The sequence below is a fragment of the Zootoca vivipara genome, chromosome 6 (assembly GCF_965207765.1).
Source record: "Zootoca vivipara chromosome 6, rZooViv2.hap1.1, whole genome shotgun sequence".
In the NCBI taxonomy this organism is placed as follows: Eukaryota; Metazoa; Chordata; class Lepidosauria; order Squamata; family Lacertidae; genus Zootoca; species Zootoca vivipara.
In genome coordinates, this window is record NC_142589.1 from 22,948,158 (window position 1) to 22,974,280 (window position 26,123).

Consider the following 26,123-nt stretch of genomic DNA (forward strand, 5'->3'; position numbering starts at 1 on the left):
GTGTGTGTATGTGTGGAAGTAAGTTGTCACAATTGCCATTGAAGAATACAGCTACATGATGCCTGCATTGCAGGAGGCTGGATTAAATGGCCCTTGGGGTCCCTTCCAACTCTACAATGATTCTACGCGAGATTTTGTCAAGGCTTTGTCAAGAAATTTAGGAGAAATGTGTGTCAAATGCTGAAGAATTAATAATAAAAATAATAATAATGGCAAGCCGATGCAGAAATGTGATGAACTCAACATAAGATTGGAGAAATGGGAAACTGAGAGAATCCAAAACTGATAGCTTTGTCCAGGCATCCCCAAACTTCGGCCCTCCAGATGTTTTGGACTACAATTCCCATCTTCCCCAACCACTGGTCCTGTTAGCTAGGGATCATGGGAGTTGTAGGCCAAAACATCTGGAGGGCCGCAGTTTGGGGTTGCCTGGCTTTGTCCATCCCTCCGAGAGAGAGGAGACTAGTTGAGCTGCATTCAAATGGCTGGCTGCATTGCAATCCTAAACTGGTCCTAAAACCTACAGTATTACCACGAGGTTCCTCTTTCCTGCAGGCTCCCGAAAGGTGAACACGGAGTGTGGAGGCTGCCTGCCTGGCTTCTGCGCATCTGGAGAAGAAAGCTGCCAGCCATGCCCAACGTGAGATCTCCTTGGTCGTTCTTGACTTCCTTCCTCCATGGGGAATTCTGAGGGAGGGGTGGATACTAGAAGTGAGGCCTGGTTTTCCCTTTGGCTGAAGGTCTCCCAAGAGGGTTGCCACGTTCTCGGCCATATTTTATTTAAAGACCCACACCAAAATAGGGCAAGGGATATTCTCTCTATTGTTCCTTGCTTATCAGAATCAGCCTCAGTTTCATGGTTCCCTTGCTAAAAAATTGTGAGTGTGAGATTTGCTAGCTGTGTTCAGCACCTTCCCCTGAGGATCTCTGAAAGTTAAATGTTTGAGCACAGAACAGACCCATTCTGGACTCTTCCAGGCAACTTTTTATCGAGCTTTCATCCTGACATGTTTTCCTGTATATGAAATCGGCTGCTTATCGAGTATTCACTCTGATTTGTTTGCATTGCATCAATGGATTGTGATCCTGCACTTTCCATTCCATTTCCCACCACTTTCCTTACTGCAAGAAGTCCAGGGTTGGTTTTTTTTAATAAAAAAATGAGGTTAGTTGCAGCTAACACCATCAACATCCCCCCCAGCCCCGCACCTCCACAGAAACCCCCACCCCAACACCAGTCCAGACAACCTCAACCACATTCCCCATCACCCAACAACTCACAACCCACACCCTCAGCACCCCCCTACTCCATACTAAGGAAAAACAACTCCTCCAACCTTCATAACACATCACATAATCAGGCTAAAATCTGATACCCAACCAGCACAAAGGTGGCAACCAGAGCATACCAACACCAACACCCACACCTCCACCCTAACATACCACCATCTCTCACCCAGGCATCGGAAGCTCACAATCCCGCCTCCTGCTTAGTTGACCCCAGGAAGCATTTCTGTAAGGACTGCCTTTGGATTTCAACAGACTACCTAGAAACTTATTTTATCTTTTCCCTCCAGAGCAAGATTGCAGTCTAACTCTGACGCCTCACCACCTCCGGTACCCACCACCCCAAGCAGGCAAGTCCCCACGCGATCACCTGCCCTTCACAAAGTGATCTCTCCGAATCGCTTTGTCATCACCCAATAAACAGGTTGCTGTGGTGAAGGCAGGGGTGCGCCAAAGAAGCCTCTTCCCACCCCTTCCTTTTCCAACTGTAACACAACAGCCCTGCAGTGCGGCCTGGGAGAATTGTCTGGGAGAATGGGCTGTCTTTGTGGCCTATTTTTACATAAAGGACTTAACTCTTTTTGTCTTTCAGCACGAGCCCCGGAACTGAAATCTGCAGCAAGGACTGTAAATTTGGTAGGTCTTTGTAATCTTGGGATATGTCACTCCTAGTGTTATGAGCTCAGTTTAGCGTTTATTGGAAGGGTGTGGGTAACCTCAGGGTCAGGGGCCAAATGCAGCACTCTGCCTGGCCCTTGGGAGTTTCCCCTGGTCGTGCCTCACAGTAGCCTGACTTTGCACTTTCCTGGAGTACTTTGGCTTGACTGCAATGCGACTATGGCTTGTAATTGTGCCTTTTGCTTGCCTGGATGATGGAGAAAGTGGTGTTTATGTGCATGGAAACCTGTTTCTTGTGCAACTGAAACATAGCCTATGATAGGGCAGCCATATTTCAAGAAGTGAAAATACAGACACAAATTGTTGACTTTTTTTTTTTTTAAATCCCCTCCAAAATGCAATTTTTGCAGTTATGTTGCTGAAAATCCAGGACAAACTGCCCCTTTTCAGACATTCCCCTTAGATATCACTTCTGCCATTGAGATTCCGGGAAAATCTGGACATATGGCAGCCCTAGGCCCTAGGATACTAAGGTATCCTTACTTTACTTTACTTTACTTGCCCCAGGTTCAGTCCTCAATGACATCTTCAGGTGGGACCGTAATAGCTCAAAAACAACTATCTTCTTCTTCTTCTTCTTCTTCTTCTTCTTCTTCCTCTTCTTCTTCTTCTTCTTCTTCTTCTTCTTCTTCTTCTTCTTCTTCTTCTTCTTCTTCTTCTTCTTCTTCTTCTTCTTCTTCTTCTTCTTCTTCTTCTTCTCTCCTCCTCCTCCTCCTCCTCCTCCTCCTCCTCCTCCTCCTCCTCCTCCTCCTCCTCCTCCTCCTCCTCCTCCATCTCTCAACAACTGTTGCATCCGGATTTTCACTTTCGGAAATATGGCAACCCTAGGTTAAATGGGACCTCCATGCCACTTTTGTTCAGGTTGAGCCAGTACAGTACAGTACAGAGGTTAGAGTGCTCAGCTAAGACCTGGGAGAGACCAGGGTTCAAATCCCCACTCAGCCATGAGTCACTGGGTGACTTTGGGTCTGCCACTGCTTCTCAGTCTAACCCACCTCACAGGGTTGTTGTGCGGGAGGGGGGGAATGGGACAAGGGAGGAAGAATCATGTATGCCACCTTGAGCTTGAATAATAGTGAGACTGGAGAAGCCAGTGTAAGTTGCAATTTCAGTTGCATTGGGGAAACGGCTTGAGGCATCCATTGTGTTGAGCTACTTCAATTGCTTCTGTTTGATTTTCTCATTGTGGATAGCTGGAAGTTTGTAATTTTGTGACAATAAACCTGCTTTTCAATGGGGGGGGGAGGGTTTGAATAATTTCGATTTTAACTCTATGTGCCCATGTGCTGCACTTGTACAATGTCTGGGGAGCTTGGCCAAGACGAGGTGTTTGATTCCTCACTTTTTGGTCTCCTCCTGCGTATCTTCTAAGCTATAGGTGTCTGCGGATGCTTGATGCTTCTGGCGGCGGCCGTCATTGTGTATTGTATAAGGAGATTTGCCCCCCGTGCTGCGGAGAGCTGCTCCACATCTCCATGCATCCAGACTGGCCAGTCTACCAAACTCCTTTGCAATGGTAATCCTAAGGTGGAAACAGGACCGGTTCTGCCATTTGGGTAGAGTGTTTAGGGGCTGTGGCTTCAGACCCTCCTCCAGTCCATTCACCTCTGTTGGGGATCAGAGCTGTATGCCCTACAAGCCAACCATTTGCCCTCTCAGCTGATTCACCGAAGTTCGGAAGCTCCAGGCTGTTGCTGAAGTAAGATTCAGTCAGTCAGCCTAAACAGCTTCTACACATGGAACACGGCAGGATGGGATCCTATCCTTTGCCTCAGGCAGAAAAATGTCTTGGGCTGGCTCTGAGTACCGTAGGAAAGTCCTCCCATGGGGTGGTCACATTCCACACACATGCAAAGTGCTTCAGACAGATTTCAATATAGAGATCAATCCATATAAGGCCAGCTGTTGCACTTATACCCATTTTGCAGATAAAGAACTGAGGCTGAAAGAGTAACAGCTCGCCTAAGCTGGCTAGGGAGTTCATGAAAAAAGTTCCCTGCAGAGAGGAATTGACTAATTGACTGTTAAACCACTTGGATAATTGTAGTTCTGTGACTGGGGGGGGGGGGGTTTCGTCTTACAGACTCCCAGCACTCTCCACAAATTACAGTTCCCAGGATTCTTCTTCTCTTTCCAGTCATTTAACGTATTTTTCCGTGTATAACACCCCCCGTGTATAAGACGCCCCCTATTTTTGGGGACTCAAAATTAAGAAAATGGGGGGAGATTGCCCCGTGTATGATGACTACCCCCCCCCTTAACATTATTTTTAAGTGGGGAAAAAACCCTAGTCTTATACACGGAAAAGTATGGTATATTAAATATTCCAGAACATTATGGTGTTTTTTTTAAAATGTATAGTTTCTTCTTGACTTCCTACCCCTCTTTCCTGATGTTTTGGTTTTTTACTCCATTTTATTAGCTGTTTTACAACACATGCGTTTTTACTATCTAAACTCCAGCACCGTTAATTCTTTCATTAATCCACCGCTTATATTTCAAATCCTGCCAGCGACTTCACATACGGGTGATACTTTTAATAGATAGTCCATCGGTGGTCTCCAATCCTCCTTGGACACTTCATCATTATGTCCTCTTAATCTGGCAGTTAATTTTGCCATTTCAGCACAGTCCATCATTTTCATAAGCCATTCTTCCTTCCTTGGTAATCCTTCCTCTTTCCACCTCTGTGCCTATAAAGTTCTAGCTCCTATTACACTTCCCATAATTCTTTTGAGGGATGCCATGACAATCTCAAATGCTTTAAATGTTCCGTGCAGATGGGCCCCTTTCCTAGCAACCTAACCACGAAAGGTGTAGCAGATATCATGTCCAGCTCATGCAGAAGCTCTCCAAGAATTTCGACGTGCCCATTGCTCTCAGAGACCAGTGTCTACGCCCCTTGAGACCTTCTGCTGCAGCTGGAAGATGCCCCCAGAGCCTGGTGGTTGGTAAAGCCAAGCCTTTGTTTTTGCAGGCACGGTGCAGATGCCCCCCCCGTTTCTCCACTCAGAGCCTCCTGCCGCATCCCTCACCGAGAAAGAGAGGCTGGTGAGCGGAGCGGCCCCGATCTGCGGTTTGCTGCGAGGCAGAAACATGTATGCCGTGATTGACGCCGTGCCAGTCCGGCGCTGGAAAGAGTTTGTGCGGGGTCTGGGCCTGCGCGACAGGGAGATCGAGCTGGTGGAGCAGGAGCACTCGCAATTCCGCGAGCAACAGTATGAGATGCTCAAGCGCTGGTGCCAGCAGCAGGGGCCCTCGACGGACGCCATCTTCGCCGTCCTGGAGAGCATGCAGCTGGGCGGCTGTGCCCAGGAACTGAGGGAGCAGCTGCATGCCAACAGCTAGCAGGGGAGGCCCTGAGTTGGGGTGGGGGCAAAGATCTAGGCTATGCCATTCCCCCCCACCCCATCTCAGACAGACTTGCGCTGGGGCAAAGGAAACAGAGAACTCCAACCTCATGGAAGGGGCACCGCAGTTACAGAACTTTGCAGTGGTATTGAAATCCTATTCCAGGTATTCTGGAACATGTGTAGTGCCTAAGACACTGAGCTGCGCCCCAAGGATACTGCAGTTCCAATCTCGCCACACAGCCATGGACATTGCAGGTGGCCTCTGAGATAGGGAGATAATACTTCATCTACCTTACATGCCGGTGGATGTAAAGTTTGCTGAGATTATGTATGTGAAATGCTTTGCACACACTAAAATGCTCTAAGGTACTATTAGTGATTCAGCAGGACGCCTTGCTACAAATTATGGCCAAGACTTGGCTGCCCACAGGAAGGATGAGACAACCAGAATACTTCTTTCCCACAGCCCCTTGTCCACCCGCCACTCACCCTCTGTATTTCTCAGCCCTTCTGCAAGTTTCCTCTCAGCCAAACCACCCTTCCGATTTCTTCAGTGTCCAGCAGGGTTGAGCATTCCGTGACTGAGCCTCCCCCCCCTCAGGAGCTGAAATGTTCAGAAACATTCTGTGACCTCACAAGAGGTCACCCAATGGCTGGCAAGAATGCCAGGAGCCTGTTTTTAAAAATGTATTTATGTGTTTTCATTACGTCAATTCTAATGCACTTTAACAATCAGGGGCTTGTAATTCTGAACCTGATTGAGCCCTGTGATGGTCCCAGGAGCTCCCAGTTTTCCCACCCCAGGAAGTCTGCAATTGGCTTTCGCTGTTTTTTAATTTGTTAAGTGGCCAAACACAGGGCAATCTCCAGGCGTCTTGCAATCTAGTTTAATCATGTTCCAAATCCCATCAAATGCCCGAGTGAAGAGGAGGGCTTAATCAGGTTGTAAGAAAATGTCAGGGTCAGCACCAGGCAGGGCTCACTTGGGAGAGAATTCTGCAGGCGGGGTGGGGTGAGGGGGTCACCACAGAAAAGGCCCCTTTCCTCACTGCCATGCTTTGAACCTCTCTCTGAGCCAGCCCACAGAGAAGGACCTCAGGTGATGCTCATAAGGATTGTCAAGAGAAGTGGTGGTCTACCTGCAGACTAAATAGTGTGTCTGTAGGGCAGAGGGAGATCAGCACAAGAACTTTAGTACAGTCTTCAGGGTGATGCCAGTGCCCATCTAGTCCAGCGTCCTGTACACACCAGATGCCCTGGTGGGAAACGCTCAAACACATATTTTGCATTGGGGGGGGGCTCAGGTGCCGTTCCTCCCATCTCTTGGGGTTTTGGGGAAGACCCTTGCTGGAGACCCTCCTGCCCATCAGCTAGGTGGACCCAAAGGTTTGGCTTCCTGTGTTTTTATGCATAGAAAGAAGAGAATAGACAGCTAGCTGTTGGAGATCCTCCAGCTTTCAAATTTCAGGTCTCGAGCAGCGAATTGGGATTTGAGGGCCGCCATCCAAATCCAGGATGCTGCAGTATTGCTATTTATGAAACATCCAGTTCTCTGCCATTTTTCTGGTGCTACATTTCCAAGGCCATTTTCAGAATTCCCCGCTAGTTGCAGCAACCGGGCACTGCAGGCGCGTGAAGCTGAGTTGTGAATATTGTCATTCAAATTTGAACTCGAGACTACCAGCTCTCGCACTCACTGCCATCGCCACTCCTTCGAAGCAAACACTGGAGTTGGGTGCTGGTTGAATGCTAAACTTCCTGGGCTTAGAGTTTTGTTTTGAACAATTGAGCAGTATATACATTTTGCCTAGGACTCCTTTCCTCTCCCCCTCTGTTCAGAAACCCTTTCCATCATGGCATCGTTATTTCAGTTTCAAGAAATAAAACAAAAAAGAAATGATACACTCTGCATTATTAAATATTACTTCTGTGTCCAGAATAACAGCTGCCTGTTTTGTCTGTGGTTAATATGCCCTTGATGGCTGATCCAGAGAAGGTTAGTTATCCCTAGGTCCCATTGAATTCAATGGAGGCAAAGTGAGTCACACAACAGGGGCATGGGGAGGAATTCTGGCTGGTTCATATATGCACACACATCTACCCAGTCCGGCCCCTCCTAATTGCCACCCTTCAACAACCAGGATGGCATAAAAATGTTCTTGCAGTTATATCAGTGAAAGCAGAAGGGAATCTGTGTAGAAGCAATTCCATCCCGAGGGGGAGGTCAAAAGCGAGAAAAAATGAAGGAAAGACCAGCTTGGAGAGGGACTTGCTTTTTAACAGCTGATAAGGTCAACATTCTGGGTCCGAAAGAATCCCCAACCTTCAGAGGCCTCGAAGGTGGGCAGGACCCAAACTCATATAGGAAAGAAGAGTTTGAAGAAAATCTACAGAGCGCTGCTGGAGCTGCTGTGATTTTAATGAAAATATGGCAGCTAAAGGAACCTCTTGCTTCAACTCGTCCAAATTATTGAGATGTACATTTCAAACTGTAACCCTTTTATTTAAAAATGCCCCTTTCCCTTTGCAAAATAAAATGTGCACTAGCAGAACCTTTTGTCTGCAAGGTTCTATTACGAAAAGGGCAGGGTGCTTGAGGAACGCTGCTCTGCGTGATACTTGAAGCCCTGGGACTTTCTACATATAGCTACCCGGCAGACAGAATACCTTGGCAGAGAAAGGGTGAAGGCAGGCATGAAACGAGGGCTGTGGCCCATCCATTCTGGAGAAGGGTGTCTGAGCACTGTTTTGCAAAAAGAAAAAACAAACACCAAAACAACAACACCTATCCTTTGCCAATAAAATAAGTACTCATGAAGACAATGGGAATTCCTTTCAAGTAAACATGCACAGGATACACAGAGCTTAAAAAAATTCTTCATCCAGTTTCTCCATCAAGGATCACCAGATTCAGCAACCTGTTTAACCTATGCAAATGCAGCAAGCTTGAGTAATCTCTCGTTTCCTCTTTTTTCAGTGGTTATTCTTTTTCTTCTGCAAGAGCGAGAGGTCAAAGAGCTTGACGGGATGCTGAAGCTCTAGGAACCTTGTTCAGCCATGCCCACGTTTGGAATAGAAATGAATCATAGAGTTGGAAGAGGGTCATCTAGTCCAGCCCTCTTAAGCCTTAGGGTTAGCCAAGACAGCAGCAAAGGACAAATCTGGAGAAATTATTTTATTGCACAGATGGACATTTGGACATTAAGCAGTTGATATCATACCAGCCAAGTGGGTGTGGAGGGTGTTGGAAGTTGCTAAGGTTGCCATGTGGCTAGATTTCATATTCAACTTAGCCTTAGGGTGAAGACAGACATAACACTCCGGACAGCCGGTTCTCCCCCTCCCCCAAGGTGTGGCATCAGCTTCGGCTTGACTTACACACAAGTGAATTTATGTACATTCTTCCCCACCTTTCAGCACGTCACCCACCTCCCCGCTTCAAATGCTTCTTAAAAAGGCATCATGAGCATTAATTCAATTCAGAAATACTAACAAGTTGCAAAACTTTTCTCAGGGTTGGTGAAGTCCCAGGTGCTAGCCAGTCAGTGCTCATCCCTGGTGCTTCCTGACACACTGAAAACTGGTACATGGGCGTTCTTGTCTTTCCTTTCTTTCTTTTCATTCCAGGACAGAAAACGGTACATCATATTTTAGGGTATAGTTTCACATCACTTCCAGCAAAACTTAAGAATGTTATGCCTGTCCTCACATTGGGGGGGGGGGGCTGGTCTGAAAACGGGCACAAAATGAATAAGAAGAATCGGGGGGACGAGTAATTGGAGAGAGATGGCATAGGTAAAGGAGGTGTGTGTGTGTGGTTTTGCTGAGAGGAGAGAGAAGCCCAGAAACAGGAAGTGGGGTAGGGGTGGGCAGGAACATCCCTCCTCCTCCTCCTCTGAAACAGCTCACAGGGTCTGAGATCTACAGGATGGAAGCATCTCCAAGCACAGCGGAACCAGGCAGGTGGGCAGATTGAAGGACGCCCGGGTCCTAGTGCTTCGCTATGTCTCCTTTTTTGAGGATGATCTGCCTTTGCCAAGGCGCCAATTTTGATTCATCATACCCAAGAGTCCTTAGCTTTTCTGACTGCTCTTTCTCCTTCTCTTCCTCTTCTCGCCGCAGCTTTTCTTCCTCTTTTCTGTTGGGAAGGAAAAGGGAGGGGAGGCTCAGCTGGTTACCAAAGGCTTGGGAGGCACAAAAGCTAAAATGCCTGTTCATTCAGCACATAGGTGAACTGCGGAACTCCCTCCCACAGAAGGCAGTGACGGCCACCAACCTGGATGGCTTTAAAAGAGGAGTGGGCAAGCTCATGGAAGAAGGCGACCAATGGCTGCTAGCCATGATGGCTATCCTCTGCTTCCATGGCCAGAGGGCAGCAATGCTTCTGAATGCCAGTTTCTGGTTATCAAGAGGCCCCAAAGTTAATGAATACAGAACAAGTGAGTAACTATGGCTTACTATCCTAATAATGGATGTTCGGTTGTTATTTTAGATAAAGTCGACATACCAAACTGTGGGAAGACTATTTTTGACACTGAGCGATAATAAGAACTGGAGAGCCCCTTTTGGAATTTTTATGTGGAAAGGAGAATGAATGAAACTTGGGATGTCTGGGTTTGAAGTTTGGGGAAACATCACCTAGCAGAACAAGGAACAGCTAGATATTATATTGGAATACAGCTGGATCCTTTGAATAACTTTTAATATACATAATTGAAAACTGAAGAACCACAAGCCCTCCTTATTTCTTTGTCACCTCTCTCTCTCTTTATTTTTTGTGATTTTTTTTATCCCCCCCTTTTTTCTTTTATCTCCCATGCTATTGCTTTTGTTTTATTTTTTGATGTTCTCTACTCTGGGTTAATGAGGGTATACACAGGGATGGTTAGCAGGTGAAAGGCCCTGTGTGAGAGGCAGGGAAGGGAAGATCTCCCAGGGTGGGAGACTGGGGGAAGAAAGGAAAGCACCCAAATGGGAGCTGGGCGGGTCTGACCCCCTCTGTGTGAGACAAGGGTTAAGGTCTACCTTTGGGAGAGGGCTTTGTATTTTATTTTATTTTATTCCCCCTTTCTCTTTTCTTTCTTCTTCTTCTTGTTGTTTTTGTTTATTTAGACTAGTTCGATTAGTTCATTTTTTATTATATTGTATGTGGAATAGTTTTTATATTTTTTAAAAAAATAAAAACAAAACAAATCCGAGCACTCTTTTTTGGCAATCCTTAAGCCGCCACCCTTCCGAACCGGTCACGAAAGTAATGACTCACCGCTTTTGCTCTCTGCAGAAGAAAAGGAAGAAGAAAAAGAAAATGCACCCGTTAGACCCCAAATTTATAAAAGCGTCTACTCAAAAACAAGCACGGATAAATCTCTTCATTTCTGGTTTGTTCCACTTTTAAGAGGAACCATATCACTGTTGTCATTAATATACCAGAGGCATGTACAGAATCCACCCGCTTCCAATGGCTGAGAACCTGCCTGCTGCCATATATTGTCTCCAACTTTCTCATTTTTTACCTATAGTATGGATAATAAATAAAAACAGATAGGGCCAGTGAGAAGCTGCAGGAGGGATTGGCCTTGCCTAGCTTGCTACCTTCCCCTCCTGCCGTCTTTCCCCGACTACCGTCTCCAAAAAGTGGCTAACCGTCCCATGCTGAAAACATGGCACAACCTAATTTAGCACCAATTTAACAACAGCCCGTATAGGATACAGTCTTTGATGCCCAATTTGCAACTCCAGCTAGGCTGCAGCCTCTATTGGTACTCCTGTTAAGCTGCTGCTTGCTCAGTGCTGCAGTTAGAGTGGTGGACTACTAGGAGCTGGGAGAGATCAGGGTTCGAATCCTCCCTCGGCCATGAAGCTCACTTGGGTGACCCGGTGTGTGTGTGTGTGTGTGTGTGTGTGTGTGTGTGTGTGTGTGTGTGCAGTCCCTGCCTCTCAGGGTAGCCGACCTCACAGGGTAGAGCTCCTTGGAGGAAATCAATTTACGAATCAATAAAGGATGCCCTTGCCGACAGCATCCCTTGAGCTGTGTTTCCTCCCCCTGGAGCCTGTGCTCACCTTTCCTCCTCCATCTTCTTGCGCAGGATATCCCTCCGCCAGGCGGGCATGGTGGCCAGTCGAGCTTCTTCCTCTCGCTCCTGCAAGGCAAAAGAAGTGGCTGAGGGTTTCCCTTCTGCTCAAGCCTGCGAGAAGGGCTGGAAGAAAGGGAAACGGAGGCCAGAGAGAGAGAGAGAGAGAGAGAGCGCAGAGAAGGCAGGTGTGTCCGTTCCAGAGCTCCAAGCTTGGCTGGAAGAGCTTTGTGGCCCCAGAAAGGAGGAAGGGGACATGGAAGCTGAATTTGTCCTGGAGCATTTGCAGGGGAAAGCAGGGATTGGTGGGGGCAGCAGGACATTAGAACCGCCTTTATGGCAACGGGCAAAACAGGTGAACTTCTTTGCCACCCATTCTCCAACGAATATCTGCTCTGGGTGCTGATATCTGGCACCCAACAGGGCGATAGACTTACTTAACTACAGCATGAAGACCCTCTGCCCTCAAAAATCTGCTACAGAAACCATGAAATGGGCTTGCGGGTCGGGGCAGAAAAAGCACCGAAGATCTATTCAATCTATTCGATCCTCTTTCACTTTTCTGTTGATTAGGAAGCTCTCTTGAGGCTGAAGAACAAATCTGGTGGTTAACCTCTCTACTAGGTAGGAGAGAAGAAAGATGAAAGCATAACATCGCTTGTCCCCCGCACTCAGAAAACCAGCTCAGGCTGGGAAAGGGAATTATATGCCTTGCTGCTGCCTTGGAGATGCTACTGAACGTCGCTTCACCTTAGGACAGAACTCTGCCAAGTTCCGCCAGAGATCTGGAACGTATTAGCTGTGCCTTGGACTTCTCTGCCCCGTTGCCAACGCTTCCTGCATTCTGAAACGTTTGTGGCTAAACTCAGGGCCACCGGAAAGGGGAATGGAATCTCAGAAAGGAAGTAGGTGGGGGAAAGTTCAAGAAGGATCTAAACAGGGAGTTTTGCCCATCTCTCCACACCGCAAAACCTCCTTGCTGCTGGAACTTTGTGCACAGACCTTATCTGCAAAGGTTTGCAAACCGAAGTAATTTCTCCAGGATAAGTTGGTCAGAGCAACTTCCCCTTATGGCCAGGAGCTGTTGTAGGTATGGCAGCCTTTCCAGGAAGATTTCACAGTGGGGAATCAGCCAGCTAGGTAACACTGCCTTTGCATGCTTTCCCACAGTGAGAGAACCACCAGAAAGCATTAGACGTCCCTGTAGAACAAACACCAATTTTTGCTCCAACAAATGGAAGGAATCAGGCTGAATTTGCTGTTAAGGATGTGGCCTGCTCTATGGTCAGCACAGTGCCTGGAACGTCCCTGCCCAGGTTCTTTGACTGCTTATCCATACCTCCACCTCCCAGTCTTGTAAACTCTCTGTTGTTGTTGTTTTGTTTTTAAAATTATTTGGAGACTTTGCACTTCGTTTGACTGGGGCAGGTGCAGGTGACTATGGAATCCTATGCTCTCTTAAAAAGTGCCTGATTTGTTTCCATTCTGTAGGTATGGCTAGCACTGGCTAGTCAATGAAGTAAATGTTCCTTCTGGATGGTGCCCCAAGGGGGCCCTTGGTCCTTCTTTTAAAAAGCTTTAAAAAAAATAAAAATAAAATCCTTCGTTTACAAGGCAGGCACCCCTCTAAGTCAAAATTTGCATCTGCACATATAAATCAGCATAGGCAAATGTTATGCAAATTTGTGTCACGGGTCAGGATGGGCAAATCTTGGTTTCTCTTAGTTTCTCATTTTTTCTAATCTGAAGTTCAGTCAGTTTGTGATTCCCCCCCCCCCTAACCGTCATGAAAACTCGTGAGCTTTTTAGTGCGAATTCCTCCTAATATACATTTTTTGTGTGTGTACAGCTTGGCCTAATATACACGATTTGGAGGAAAAAAATCATCCCTATATCATGCATTTTTTTAAAAAAAGTTCTTTTCTCTACCTAGCTATTCATTGTTAAACACCCTACCCTAGCATGTGCAATTTTGCACACATTACTTGGCTGGAGAAATGCATTGCAAAATTCGGAGAAGTGAGAATTCCAAAGGATGGCTGTGTTTCAGAAAGGGTGAATTAGGCTTTTACATACAACCCCCCCACCCCTACTCTTAGTTCTGGGCCTGTGCCCCAAGTCCTTTATGGACTGAGACTTGTTCCAAATGCCCTTTCCCTCTTAAAAAATCCCACCTAGTTTCTCAGCCTTTTTCGACAATATTCTGTGCTGGTGTAGTAGTGTTCAGCCCTCAATAACTAGGGGAAGGTGAGTGGGGATTGTCAAGAGGTCTAGGATGAATTGGCAAATGTAAATGTGTGTGTAAGTAGGAGGGAGTGATGTACCTTTCTAGAGAATCAGGGATCACATCCAAGCTTTTTTCCTCCCGACACTACAAGTTGTCGTTCCTTAGCTTCCTTAAAACAACATGATTCTCTGACTACAGCAGATCCTCTACAGTAGTACGGGGTGTTGGGTTTTTTTTTGCATGGGTGGGTGTGAAGAAAGAGTAAGAGACCAGTTAAGACGAGACTGGGGATCAGTTTTGACAGTGGGGTCAGGGATCATGGTAACAAGACCACAGCGAAAGAGCAGAAGATGGAGATGGATCAGGAATCCCACCAGGGCAAGCCGCTTAGGTGGAAGAGCCCAGCGAGCACGAGGGGGTTTAGCGCTCAGCCCCCACAGAGAGGTGGGACCTAAATTCCTGGGAGATTTACTGCTGAGAGGATAAAGGGGCTTATACGTGTGTAGGAACTGGAGGTCGTGCGAGGCTATGGCTGGACTCAGGTGCAGAGCCAAGATTGGCTGGTGAAGTTGCAAGTCCAGGGGGCAGCCGAGGCCAGTGTCGCTTGGAGGGGCTGGGGGGGGGGAGAGGCTACTCTTACAGAGCATTTCCAGGGAAGCGACAGAGGACATGCTCGGCACACTGCAGAGTCCAGCTTCCCTGGGAAAGGCTCCTGTCTGGAACCCTGGACAGAAGAAGAAGAGCTCTGCTGGATCCGGCCCATCCTAGTTCAGCATCCTTTTCTCACATCGGTAACTGTTCTGAAATGCAGGCCCAAAGGAAGGCTTGTGGTTGGGTGCAGGGCTACCAAAGAAGGATGTCAAAACCATCACAGACCCTCCAACATTTCACCAATGAAAATAGGGACATCCTATTCCATAATAAAATAATAATTATTATTATTTATACCCCAGCCACTCTGGGAGGCTTCCAACATATATAAAAACATTGTAAAACATTAAACATTTAAAAAGTTCCCTATACAGGGCTGCCTTCAGATGTCTTCTAAAGGTTGCATAGTTACTTATCTCATTAGCTTGGTGTGTGTGTGTGTGTGTGTGTGAGTGACATAACCCCATACCCTCCAACATTTCTCCAATGAAAATAGGGGCCATCCTAAGGAAAAGCGGGACATTCTGGGATCAAATCAGAAACCAGGACAGCTTTGTAAATCTAGGACTGTCCCTGGAAAATTGGAGGGTCTGCCAGCAAGGTCTCCTGGGCTTTACAGACCTGGGACGGTCAACCCATCTCCTTGCTGCAGGGTCCATCCTATGTCTCTTAATGCCGGGAGACCTGGCAAGCTGATTTGCTGTAAGTCTATGCCTTCCTTTAACAAACCACTAGAACTGACCACTATGGTGTTTGGGCCATCCTTCTTTAGTATCCCTGCACCCAACCACAAGCCCTCCTTTGGGCCTGCGGTTCAGAACACCAGCCAGGTACCTTCTCCCAATTCGGTGCCTGCTCCAGAAGCTGTTCTCTACTTCCCCTCATCCCAGACCGCAGCAGGGACTGATGGAAATTCAGAAATATATGTAGGGCCAATGCTCAGGGGAAGGCTGCCTGCAGAGGCCCTTTCAGCCAGAGGAGGCAATACAGAGCTTGACAAATCAACTTAGTAGAAGGCAGTTTTCTATGTTCCTATCCAAAAGGGAATTCTTTCCAGGCAATCCTCTCTGGGCTGGAGAACGGCAGATCAGTAGGAGTAGAAAACAGCAAGAGCCAGTGGACTCAACAGCCGTCCTCCTGCCTGGAGGAATGGGCAAACAGGTCAATTTCAGTTTCTCTCTAACTCCCCCCCCCCAATCTTAAGTTCAGTTCTTCACATTTCTACATCAGTTTGGGATTCGTTTTATTTTGAATGTCCTCATCGGCATTTGAGTGCAGGTTTCTCTTTATACATGTTTGCAAAGCAATTTTCTCTCATAAAATGCATTGAGATTGAATCCTGACAAAACAGAAATACTGTTTGTGGGGGACAGGAGGCGGGCAGGTGTGGAGGACTCCCTGGTCCTGAATGGGGTAACTGTGCCCCTGAAGGACCAGGTGCGCAGCCTGAGAGTCATTTTGGACTCACAGCTGTCCATGGAGGCGCAGGTCAATTCTGTGTCCAGGGCAGCTGTCTATCAGCTCCATCTGCTACACAGGCTGAGACCCTACCTGCCTGCAGACTGTCTCGCCAGAGTGGTGCATGCTCTAGTTATCTCTCGCTTGGACTACTGCAATGCGCTCTACGTGGGGCTACCTTTGAAGGTGACCTGGAAACTACAATTAATCCAGAATGCGGCAGCTAAACTGGTGACTGGGAGCGGCCGCCGAGACCACATAACACCGGTCTTGAAATACCTACATTGGCTCCCAGTACGTTTCTGAGCACAATTTAAAGTGTTGGTGCTGACCTTTAAAGCCCTAAACGGCCTCGGTCCAGTATACCTGAAGGAGTGTCTCCACCTCCATCGTTCTGCCCGGACACTGAGGACCAGCGCCGAGGGTCTTCTGGCAGTTCCCTCGTTGCGAGAAGCCAAGTTGCAGGGAACTAGACAGAGGGCCTTCTCGGTAGTGGCGCCTGCCCTGTGTAACACCCTCCCATCAGATGTCAAAGAGAAAAACAACTACCAGACGTTAGAAGACATCTGAAGGCAGCCCTGTTTAGGGAGACTTTTAATGTTTAATCAATTATTTTATTCTTTTGTTGGAAGCCGCCCAGAGTGGCTGGGGAAACTCAGCCAGATGGGCGGGGTATAAATAATAATAAATTATTATTATTATTATTATTATTATTATTATTATTATTATTATTATATTTTTGTGTGTAGCTTTCACTAATCTATTAATTTTTGTGCACACAACTCCCCCCCCCCAAGCATATGCATCTTTTTTTGTTCGCATGGCTGGGAAAACTGCACTGCGACTTTGTCCATATCTGGAAAAATGGGCACATTTCAGCAGGTGCATCATTTCAGGAAGGCAAATGCAAACTTCTCCCTCATCTCTATGTGGCCTTGGGATCGAATCCAGCCAGTGCTTCTTTCTGCATATTCAAGTGAGGCAAATTCACATTTTCTTAGCAATTATGGGTTTTTCTGCATGCAAAGCCATCTCTTCCCTCTGCAGCAGTATCTGTGCTGCAGATGCAAGAAGAGAGGTTTAGGCAAAACAAAACTCTTTGCCTGCTAAAAGCTAAGCATTCAGGGTTCTAGCCTTTGAATTGCTGGTTTTCTACATGCAGGGGTTCCCCTGCAAAACACGGACAGGAATCACTTATGTCTCAGGAGAGCCTTGTGTTACTAACTAGTTGCATTTCACAGCAGACAACCGGGGACAGGCAGAAGGTGGTTCAGTTAAGACCAAACTAGACTAGGACCAAAGAGATCTGGGATCAAATATATATGTCTGCTTTTCCCTTAGTGGATTATTTGGAGGCATGAAGAAACTATAGAATGGGTGTGGGGAGACCACCATCACATGACACTGGTAAAATAGATATTCAGGTGATCTGGATCTTGTCTCTGTTGCATTCCATCCAAGTAATTGCCTTATACTTTCTGCTCTCCTCTCATCACTGTACTGCATGGGTAAGGTCTTTCATCCACTCACATTTTGAAACTATTAGAATTCCATTCCTTGGTTTGCAAACGCCTTGGTATTCAAACAACTTGGAACCCAAAGACTGCAAACCCGGAAGTAAGTGTTCCGGTTTGCGGACTTTTTTTGGAAGCCAAAAATGCTCCGTTTTGAGTTTTACGCTTCTGATTTGAGCGCCACACTTCAGTTTTGAGTGTTACACTGAGGTCTGTCTGTTTTTGCTAGTTTATTTTGTGTTTTGTGGCTCTTTTTTGTTTGTTTTTATGGCTGTGTGGAACCCAGTTCAGCAACCGACTGCAGTGTGACTGCAGTACATTGTTTATTGCTTTCATTTTATGGATCAATGGCCTCGTTAGATAGAAAAATTCATGTTAAATTGCTGTTTTGGGGATTGTTTTTAAAAGTCTGGAATGGATTAATCCATTTTGCATTACTTTCTATGGGAATGTGCGCTTTGGTTTTGGAAAGCTTTGGTTTTGGAACGGACTTCTGGAACGAATTAAGTTTGAGAACCAAGGTACCACTGTACTTGAACAGTCTTCCTCCAGAGAGGTCCTAAGACCTGGGAGGGAACAGAGTTCAAATCCCCACTTGGCCATGATGAAGGGTGACTCTGGGCCAGTCACTGTCTCTCAGCCAAACCTACCTCACAGGGCTGTTGTGAGGATTTAAATGAGGGAGGGGATAACCATCTATGCCATCTTGAGCTCCTTGGAGACAAAGCTGGGATATGAATGCAATAAATAAATCTCAATGAAATAAACCCACCTGTCCCCCTAAATGCTTTGCACTGCAGTTCCAGCCAACACAGCTGTGCTAAAAACATCTGGAGAGTCCTAGGCTGCGGAAGGCTGAACTAAATGGATCTTTGGACCAATCCAGGAGAGCTGCTGTCATTGTTGTCATTGGCAGAAATCTGGATTCTGCACTTTTAACCCATTTATTAAAAATGTGGAGACACTGATTATGCTTACTATGAATTAATTTCAATTTCTTGTGAGGCCTGGTCTCATGTAGAGAGGCAGGGAATATTTAGATATGTTAAACAAACACGTGCAAAGATCCAGCACATGGTCTGAGAAAGTCTTCCGCCAAGATGAATGAATATGCTCAATTCCTTCCATGCAAGAGAGAACTTTATTTCTTAACTTCAGCATCAGAGAAAACAACACTGCCCCCCCCCACCCATGAACAACAGGCACACTAATCCTAAAATCTCTCCACACATGCCCCCCAACCCTCAACCCCCCTCTTTCCCCCCCATTGCACTAGCTGGAGCTAACGGAGACAAGCAGGAGGTGGGGGTGAAGGTGGAACATTTGCAGATCAACACACTGATCTAATCAGAAGATCCCACTTCTGCCACAAGTCAAAATCACACAGCTCAAAGTTCACGCAAGCAGAACGAGAGGTTGAGGCATCTGTTTGTGTTTCGATTGCCCAAACTTCCCCGAGTGATGATTTGGTTATTTGCAATGTGCTCTGAGACATACGGTAAATAAATTCCTGCGGGGAAAATGAGGACACCATCACACACTCAATGATTTTGTGTGTGTGTGTGTGTGGTTGGAAATTCTAGGACCCTGTTTCCAGGTGAATTCAAGGGCTGAGAGCGATCTGCTGCTACTGTACTACAAACCACAGACAGAGGCCAAATAGATGCGATGTTATTTGTTCACATGACTGTGGGTATTTTTACTTTTTATTTTAATAAAGAATGCAAATAGCTGCGGGAAGGTCCGATTTGGATTGGGACCGTGGTTGGAGGCAAAGGGTTAAAGGCCCCCTCCTGATCCGCATCACACACCTCCATGGAATGAATGCTACTTACTTTAAAACAAACCATCACACTATTGCTAACTGAATAATGAAAACATTGCAAACGGTACAGACTGCAATGTTTGAAGCGTGTCGAATGAAACATGCTACTCGGGAGTTGCTTTTTCCTTCTTCTCGTGGAGTGAGAGCAAGAGCCAGGCTCAGCCTAGGGCCCGATCTCTGCACCATGCATTTAAAGCGGTCTCACACCACTTTAAGCAGTCTTGGCTTCCGGCAAAGAATCCCGGGGACTGTAATTTGCAAAGGGTGCGGAGAGTCGTGAGAGCTACGACTCGCAGAGTGGCTGAACAATCAAACGCTCTCCTTAGGGAGCTCTGGGTGAACAGGGGTCTCCTAACATCTCTCAGCACCCTCAGCAAACTACAGTTCCCAAGATACTCATGGCTGTTTAAAGCGCTACTGCTTTAAATGTACAGTGCAGGTGGAAAATAGGTTGCTTTAGGGCAGGTAGTAGATTTGAGATCTAAAGGGAGGTCTCTGAGTGATTCGCAGGAGATCAGCAAGGACTCCGACTCCCAGATGCTTAATAATAGCAAATTTATACTAAATTAGGCTGCTGAGATGAAGAACGCTTTTTGGAGCGAGATGGAGAGAATCAGGGGTGTTGTGTGACCGGAAGACTGTGTGTTCCAGCACTGAAATCCATGCTCAGGGATATCCCGTTCCTTAATTCTAAGAGTATATTTGTACCTGGCTTTGCCTGATGGCTCTCATGGCTTGAGTAAAACTCAGAATAGATCACCAAAGCCTAAAATCTGTCCTTCCTTGGCTTACTGCAACTACTCAGTTTCCCAAAGGAGCAGCCTACCAAATCTCTTACGCTCAAAAGAATGAAAGATAACCATGCCCTAGTGAAGGCCTCAGCCTGAGACCCTGGGAAGCAACTGATGGTTGACAACAGGGCCGGCCCTGTCGTTGGGCAAAGCACAAGGCAGCTGCCTCGGTCGGCAGATGCTGAGGGGCAGTAGTTCTTCCTCCCCACTGGACACTCCTCCTGAGCCCTCGCATTGCGAATAGATCAAACTGCACATGTAATCGTTCACGTGGCCCCTCCATGAGAGGCCTGGAGGGCGGCAACATGGAGTCTTTTCTGCAGTGGCTCCCTGTTTGTGGAGTGCTTTCCCCAGGGAGGTTTGCCCGGCACCGACATTACATATCTTTAGGTGCCAGGCAAAAAAACATTTTTCTGTAACTAGACCTTTGGCTGATTATCACTCTAGAATCATAGAACTGTAGAGTTGGAAGCGACCACAAGGGACATCTGGTCCAACTCCCTGTAATCCAGGAATCTTGCCCGATGTGGGGCTCAGACTTACAACCCTGAAATTAAGAGTCTCATGCTCTACCACCTTTTTGCAAGAGGGGAGTTATTGATTTGTGTTTGCTTTGTTGTGTACTTTACGTTCTCATTTTTATTTCTATGTTGTGAACTGCCCTGTGATCTTTGGTTGATATGCGGCATATAAATTTAATTCATAATAATATTCTCATTCATAAATGCACCAAAGGGGAAAATAAACCATGAATAAAGGTGTAGATATCCTGTGAAACCAATTCTGCACAGGTTCAGGGGTACTGTGTACTGACCGTGACCATGTGTGTGACCCCACCGTTGCTAGTCCGCCTTGGGTACCAACATGTTGACGTTCCAGGCGGACCAAAGGTCTGGTGCATGAAAGGATTGTAGGGGCAGGTCAGCTAGACCAGCGAATGGTCCACAGGGGACATAATTTTGTTTGCCATGATGGCCAATCAGGTGTCTCTGGGAAGCTGAGAGCTCTAGGAATGTGACTAGAAGCACTATGGCTCAGTGGCAGAGCACCTTCAGGTTGCGAAACAGACCCCTCTCTGAAACTGGAGATGCTGCCAGTCAGTGTCAACAACACTGAGCTAGTTGGACAAAAGACCTGATTTGGTGTTTAACTAATGTGATCAGCAGAGGTTGGCAGACCTACCACCCTCTCTCTGTAAAAATTGGTCTGGTCCTTTCCCCAAGATTGGCCACCACCAACCTCACGGTGGTATAAATTACGTGATGGGTCAAGGAGACATTCTTTACGCCTGCCCTGAATAATGCAACTCAATGGGTTCTCAACGAATTGGAGATGTTCTCCCAATAGAAGTAAGGCGAAGTGCACCTCTGGCCCTACGCCTCTGTTCGCCAAGACCTTCGCTGAGGGCCCCCGTGTTCTCAGCCCCCTCCCCACTCCCACCACCGGCTTGAATAAAGTTGTTGCCTTTGAGAGCAGGCCCAAGATCACTTTCCACAAAGGTGGGTTGGGCCGCAGTGGCGCTGGTAGTCTGCACTGTGTTTGCCTGAGTTTGCATGGAAAAAACCGGGGCCGGATCTCTCTGCACATGCCCTCTCTCCACCCTCCCAGGAAGCACCCTCAGATATCAAACATTTCGGCCTCCTTCTCCTTCCAGAAAGAGAAGCTGCGGTCTATATAGCGGCAAATGTCTTCGTTGCTGAACTCCCCAAGCTCCGAAACGAGCTGGACCGAGTTCTTCCTGCTCTTGGGGTCGAGGGAGGCTGGGGTCAGTTCGTCTGTGGTCATGCTGGGCTCTTGGATGCTGCTGACCAATGTTTGGGACGACGCTTGGTGGGAGAGAATGGAGGGTGGGCGGGGCGACGACACCGCCGACCGCTCTGCGGAAGCCCCAGACGCCACCTGGTTAGGCTGCAAGTTGTCACCAAAGAACTCCTGCTTGAGGTCCTCGAAGCCATCCAGCCAGTCCCTCTTGCCGGCCTCTACCTCCTCCATCACCACCTTGTAGAAGTGGCGGATGAGCTCCCAGCTGTGGCTGCCCAGCCGGTCGAACATCTCGTAGCAGAGGAGGTGGCGGAACTTGCGCTCTGCACGGCTCATGCTCATCTCCAACAGCTGGAAGTAACCCAGCATGAAGAGGTCCAAAGTGAGGCTGTCATAGGCCACAGGCGTGCCGCTGATGTGGGGCAGGAAGTGCTCGGGCCAGTAGAGCATGTTGGTGCGGCTCAGGCGGCGGATCTGCCTGGTGGGCACCTGGCTGATGATGCTCCTCCAGTGGGCAATCAGCTTCCCGACCACTTGCCGCTGCTTCATGAAATACAGCAGCCGGTCGTCCTCGCTGGGCTTCCTCCCCAAGGGCACCAGGCCAGGGCATTCCATCTTCCGAGCTCCATCTGAGTTGGCGCTTGCAGCATCAGAGGCGGCCATCTTCCTCTTGGGCGTGGCCTGTCTGTCCGACTCCGTGAAGGTCCACTTCTTCCAGTGCTCCAGGAAGAGGTAGACGATCCTCTCCTTCCGCATGTCGATGTAATCCTGGACGCAGCTCAACTCTGTCTGGACCGGGAGGCTACGGGTCATGTGGTCGGGGCTGAACAGTGCCTCCCCGAAGGGGTCTCCCGCCACGCATGGGATGTCAGCCTGCTTCGGGAAAAGGACCCCCGCTTCGCCGTAAAGCAGAGGTGCATGAGAGAGAGGGATGGGCGGCTCCAGGCCCATGGTGGAGATCTCCTCTTCCCCGAGCCCACCAAATGGCTCGATGCCGGTGATGTAGTCTTCTTCCAAGATGGGCTCCCGGCCAAGAGTGAACTGAGCTGTCCCCACTGGCAAGGACCGCTTCCTCTTGTACACCCGGCTGGGCATGGCGTTGGGCACCTGTGCCTGCATGTGCAGTTCATAATTGGCCTTGAGGTTCTTCACCGACACCCCCCACTGCATGATCTCCTTCTCCACCTCCTCCCGGGTGCAGCTGAAGGACTGCGACCGAGTGATGTTGGAGAGGCCTTCTTTGAGAGGTGGTGCGGCCCCCACGGCAGCAATGCTGCCCGCCTGCTCCGGCCCTTGCGGGGTGACCATGTCCGCCAGGGTAATGGCCTTCCCACCCAGGGTGGCCAGGAGGAGTGCCATGCTCTTCAGGAGGGTGGAGATCTTGCTGCACCAGGCTGGGAGGTCTTCGGCCTGGCCTTGCATGCGCTTGGGGTTGACGGTGAAGTGCTCCTTCGCCAAGGCGGCTGAGACGGGCAGCAGCTGCTGCAGCTCCTGCTCCAGCTGCTCCAGCTGGGTCTCCACCTTCTGCACCTTGTGCATCACCTGGAGGTTCTCGATCTGCCTCTCCAGGTAGAGGATGTCCTCCTCGGTCATGAGCTCCCCGAAGGGCCCCAGGATAGCCTTGTGGGCATGGGAGTAGCGCCAGCCTTCCTGGTGGCTGGAGGGAAGCTACGGCAGGGCAGAAAAGAACAGAGGGCAAAGGGGCTCCCTCAGGACCGTCCTCTACATTTGCCCGGGTTTCGCACACGCCACAAGGCCTTACATGTCCCTTCGTGGTGTAATGGTGGCGCAACACGTTGGCGCTCCCAGGGAGTTGCGCAGGCCGGGGTGGGGAGGGTGGGGTGCAGCGGGGCAGGGGAAACTGGAAAGTGGTTTGGAGGGGGGAGGAGATAGAGACACTTACAGTTTCCAGCTCACGTGGCGGGCAGCGAGAGAACCACAAGGAACACAAGGGCGTGATCGACTCAACGGCAGAGGCCGCAGGTATGATGCTCACACATTACACCACTGAGTGATCATGTAAGGCATTTAACACTGCAGTATCATGCTTCGTTGTGAACGGAGTGTGTGCTGTCTGTTAGGGGGTCCTTTTTCAGGAAAAGCAGGTTGGTTGGTTGGTTAGACAGATGGACCAAATTGAAGACACGGCAGCAAAGGGTGGAGCTTGGTGGGCCACCATCAGATGCTGGGAACCCGAGCCTTGAGCTAAGGACCCTTGGCACCTACTGCAGGTTAAATGCACTTCAGAGTCAGCCACACCAAGGCAAAGGATGCAGGACCATGCCAACCACATGCCAGCTGCATGCCCCTCACCTCTCCGCCTCCCCCCAGCCGCAGCACACAGAAAACTCTCAGGTGACCAAACGAGGTGGGAAAGAAGAACCCCGAGCCCTGGAGGCTCAATGAACTTGATTTGCAAAAGGGGCCACGGAACCAGGCTGCTCATGTTGGAGACTGAAGGTCAAGGAAGGAAGATGGATCATACGACTCACAGAATTCCAGGGTTGGAAAGGACCCCAAGGGTCCTCTAGTCCAACTCCCTGCAATGCAGCTAAGGAGGGGTGGAGAGATGGATAGGATTGATAGGTAGATAGATTCAGGTGACCATGGGAACCATCTGCTAGGGGGGTTGATATAACTGTATCTCATCATACAACACTGGAGTCCGAACCCTGGTTATGGAGGGGTACAGCAACTAGTGCATTCACGGCTCATACTGGCCCGGCGGGGATGGGCAGGGAAATCAAACTGGTGCAGTAATTGTCCCTAGGCCCCTGCAGGTAGCACACGAATCTGCCCAGCTGGCTCCACAATGGAGGAGGGCATCTGCTCATCACACACACACACACCCCTTAGCTGGTGCAACAGATTGGATTGCAGCCTGCATTGCTTGTCTTTGACAGAGTGTCCAAGCCAGATGGATGGCGGTCCAGTGGGCCAAATCTGGCCACTGAAGCAAGTTATTCCGGTGAATGTAGTGATCATAATCAGAGTCCTTTCTGTTATCTAGAGCCAATGGTGGTGTAGGGGTTAGTGCGTTGGACTAGGACCTGGGAGAGACCAGGGTTCAAATCCCCACTCAACCACGAAGCTCGCTGGGTGACCGTGGGCCAGTCGCTGTCTCTCAGCCTAACCTACCTCACAGGGTTGCTGTGGGGATATAATAATAATAATAATAATAATAATAATAATAATAATAATAATAATATATTATTTATACCCCGCCCATCTGGCCGGGTTCCCCCAGCCACTCTGGGCGGCTTCCAACAAAATATTAAAATACAGAAATCCATCAAACATTAAAAGCTTCCCTAAACAGGGCTGCCTTGAGATGCCTTCTAAAGGTCTGGTAATTGTTGTTCTCTTTGACCTCTGGTGGGAGGGCATTCCACAGGGTGGGTGCCACTACCGAGAAGGCCCTCTGCCTGGTTCCCTGTAACTTGGCTTCTTGTAGCGAGGGAACCGCCAGAAGGCCCTCGGCGCTGGACCTCAGTGTCTGGGCAGAACGATGGGGGTGGAGATTTAATGAGGAAGGGGGAAACAATCTTTGTCACCTTGAGCTCCTTGGAGAAAATGCTGGGATATAAATACAACAAAGAAATCATAATAAAATAAAACCGCCCCCCCCAACATTTTAAATTGCAGTTCCAGCCAGCATAACTGTGTTAAAAATATTTAAAGAGCATTAGGTTGTGAAAGACTAAACCAGATTGATCTTTGGACCAACCCAGTAGAATTTTTGTTACGGTTGTTATTGGCAGAAACCCAGACTTCTTCACGTTCTTTGGAGGAAAGGTGGGATAAATAAATAGAAATGATAATAATAGTAGTAACAACAATTGCATTTTAATCCATTTCTAGTTTATCATTGATTTCATTTTCTGAACAGTTTAGATAGCTGTTCTTCTGTGCTTTGCCTTATTCTTCCTGTAAAGCCCTTTTGAGATTTCCCCCTCACAATCAAGCGATGCACAAACCTTGTGAAATAAAACAAATTTAGAAAACCCAAATGGTTATGAATAGTAAACGACAATACCGTATTGGAAGGGCTACAGGCAAGCCTCTCCTTGTCCTAAAGTAATGTTAGGGCATCTTCCTAAGTAATTTTCAAGGGTTCCTGCCAGCTAGCAGAGGCAATACAGAGCTTGGTGGATCAAAATGATCTGACCCAGGAGAAGGCAGTCCCCAGGAGTGGGTGGGGGTGGTTCCTCCCAGGAAACCCACTGGGCTGGAGAACAGTAGATCGGGAAGGGGAGGAGAATCCAGAAAGAGCTAGTGGACTGAGCAGCCTTCCTCAGCCTGGTGTCCATGCTGTTGAGACTCTCATCAAGCCCCGGGCAGTCTAGCCCAATGGTCAGGGGCGAGTTCAGCAGCACTTGAAGGGGGTGTTGAGGCCATGGGGCCAAGGGTTGATGCTTTCCTCAGAGGGAGCCTCACAGCAAACACAGGTGACAAGACCAGGGCACGCAGCACCACACCATGCTGACCAGCCCCCCCCCCACGCTTC

At 48.3% G+C, this 26,123-nt stretch overlaps 3 protein-coding genes across 3 annotated transcripts in view; 1 reads left to right on the forward strand and 2 right to left on the reverse strand.

The window, feature by feature from the left end:
- The first annotated feature begins 3,343 nt into the window (after positions 1-3,343).
- On the forward strand, positions 3,344-5,632 carry TNFRSF25 (TNF receptor superfamily member 25). Its single transcript, XM_088671779.1, has 2 exons — positions 3,344-3,481; positions 4,943-5,632. The coding sequence occupies exons 1-2, from the start codon at positions 3,361-3,363 to the stop codon at positions 5,311-5,313; spliced, it is 492 nt and encodes a 163-aa protein (XP_088527905.1). The 5' UTR covers positions 3,344-3,360; the 3' UTR covers positions 5,314-5,632.
- Positions 5,599-26,123, reverse strand: part of ESPN (espin) — a 109,039-nt gene continuing 88,514 nt past the window's right edge. Inside the window, exons 12-14 of the mRNA XM_088671780.1 lie at positions 11,379-11,458; positions 10,582-10,593; positions 5,599-9,456 (exon numbers count right to left, since the gene is read on the reverse strand). Of these exons, the coding sequence (XP_088527906.1) occupies positions 9,309-9,456; positions 10,582-10,593; positions 11,379-11,458 (240 nt within the window). The 3' untranslated portion in view covers positions 5,599-9,308. The remainder of the gene's footprint in view (positions 9,457-10,581; positions 10,594-11,378; positions 11,459-26,123) is intronic.
- LOC148685278 (espin-like protein) lies at positions 11,483-26,121 on the reverse strand. Its single transcript, XM_088671778.1, has one exon. The coding sequence runs from the start codon at positions 23,207-23,209 to the stop codon at positions 21,473-21,475; it is 1,737 nt and encodes a 578-aa protein (XP_088527904.1). The 5' UTR covers positions 23,210-26,121; the 3' UTR covers positions 11,483-21,472.

Excerpts from the sequence above, each read along its gene's own strand:
- TNFRSF25 (XM_088671779.1), top strand. The coding sequence starts at position 3,361 with ATGCTTCTGGCGGCGGCCGTCATTGTGTATTGTATAAGGAGATTTGCC. Across the intron at positions 3,482-4,942 it reads TACCAAACTCCTTTGCAATG|GCACGGTGCAGATGCCCCCC; the intron begins GTAATCCTAAGG and ends TTGTTTTTGCAG.
- LOC148685278 (XM_088671778.1), bottom strand. The coding sequence starts at position 23,209 with ATGACCGAGGAGGACATCCTCTACCTGGAGAGGCAGATCGAGAACCTC.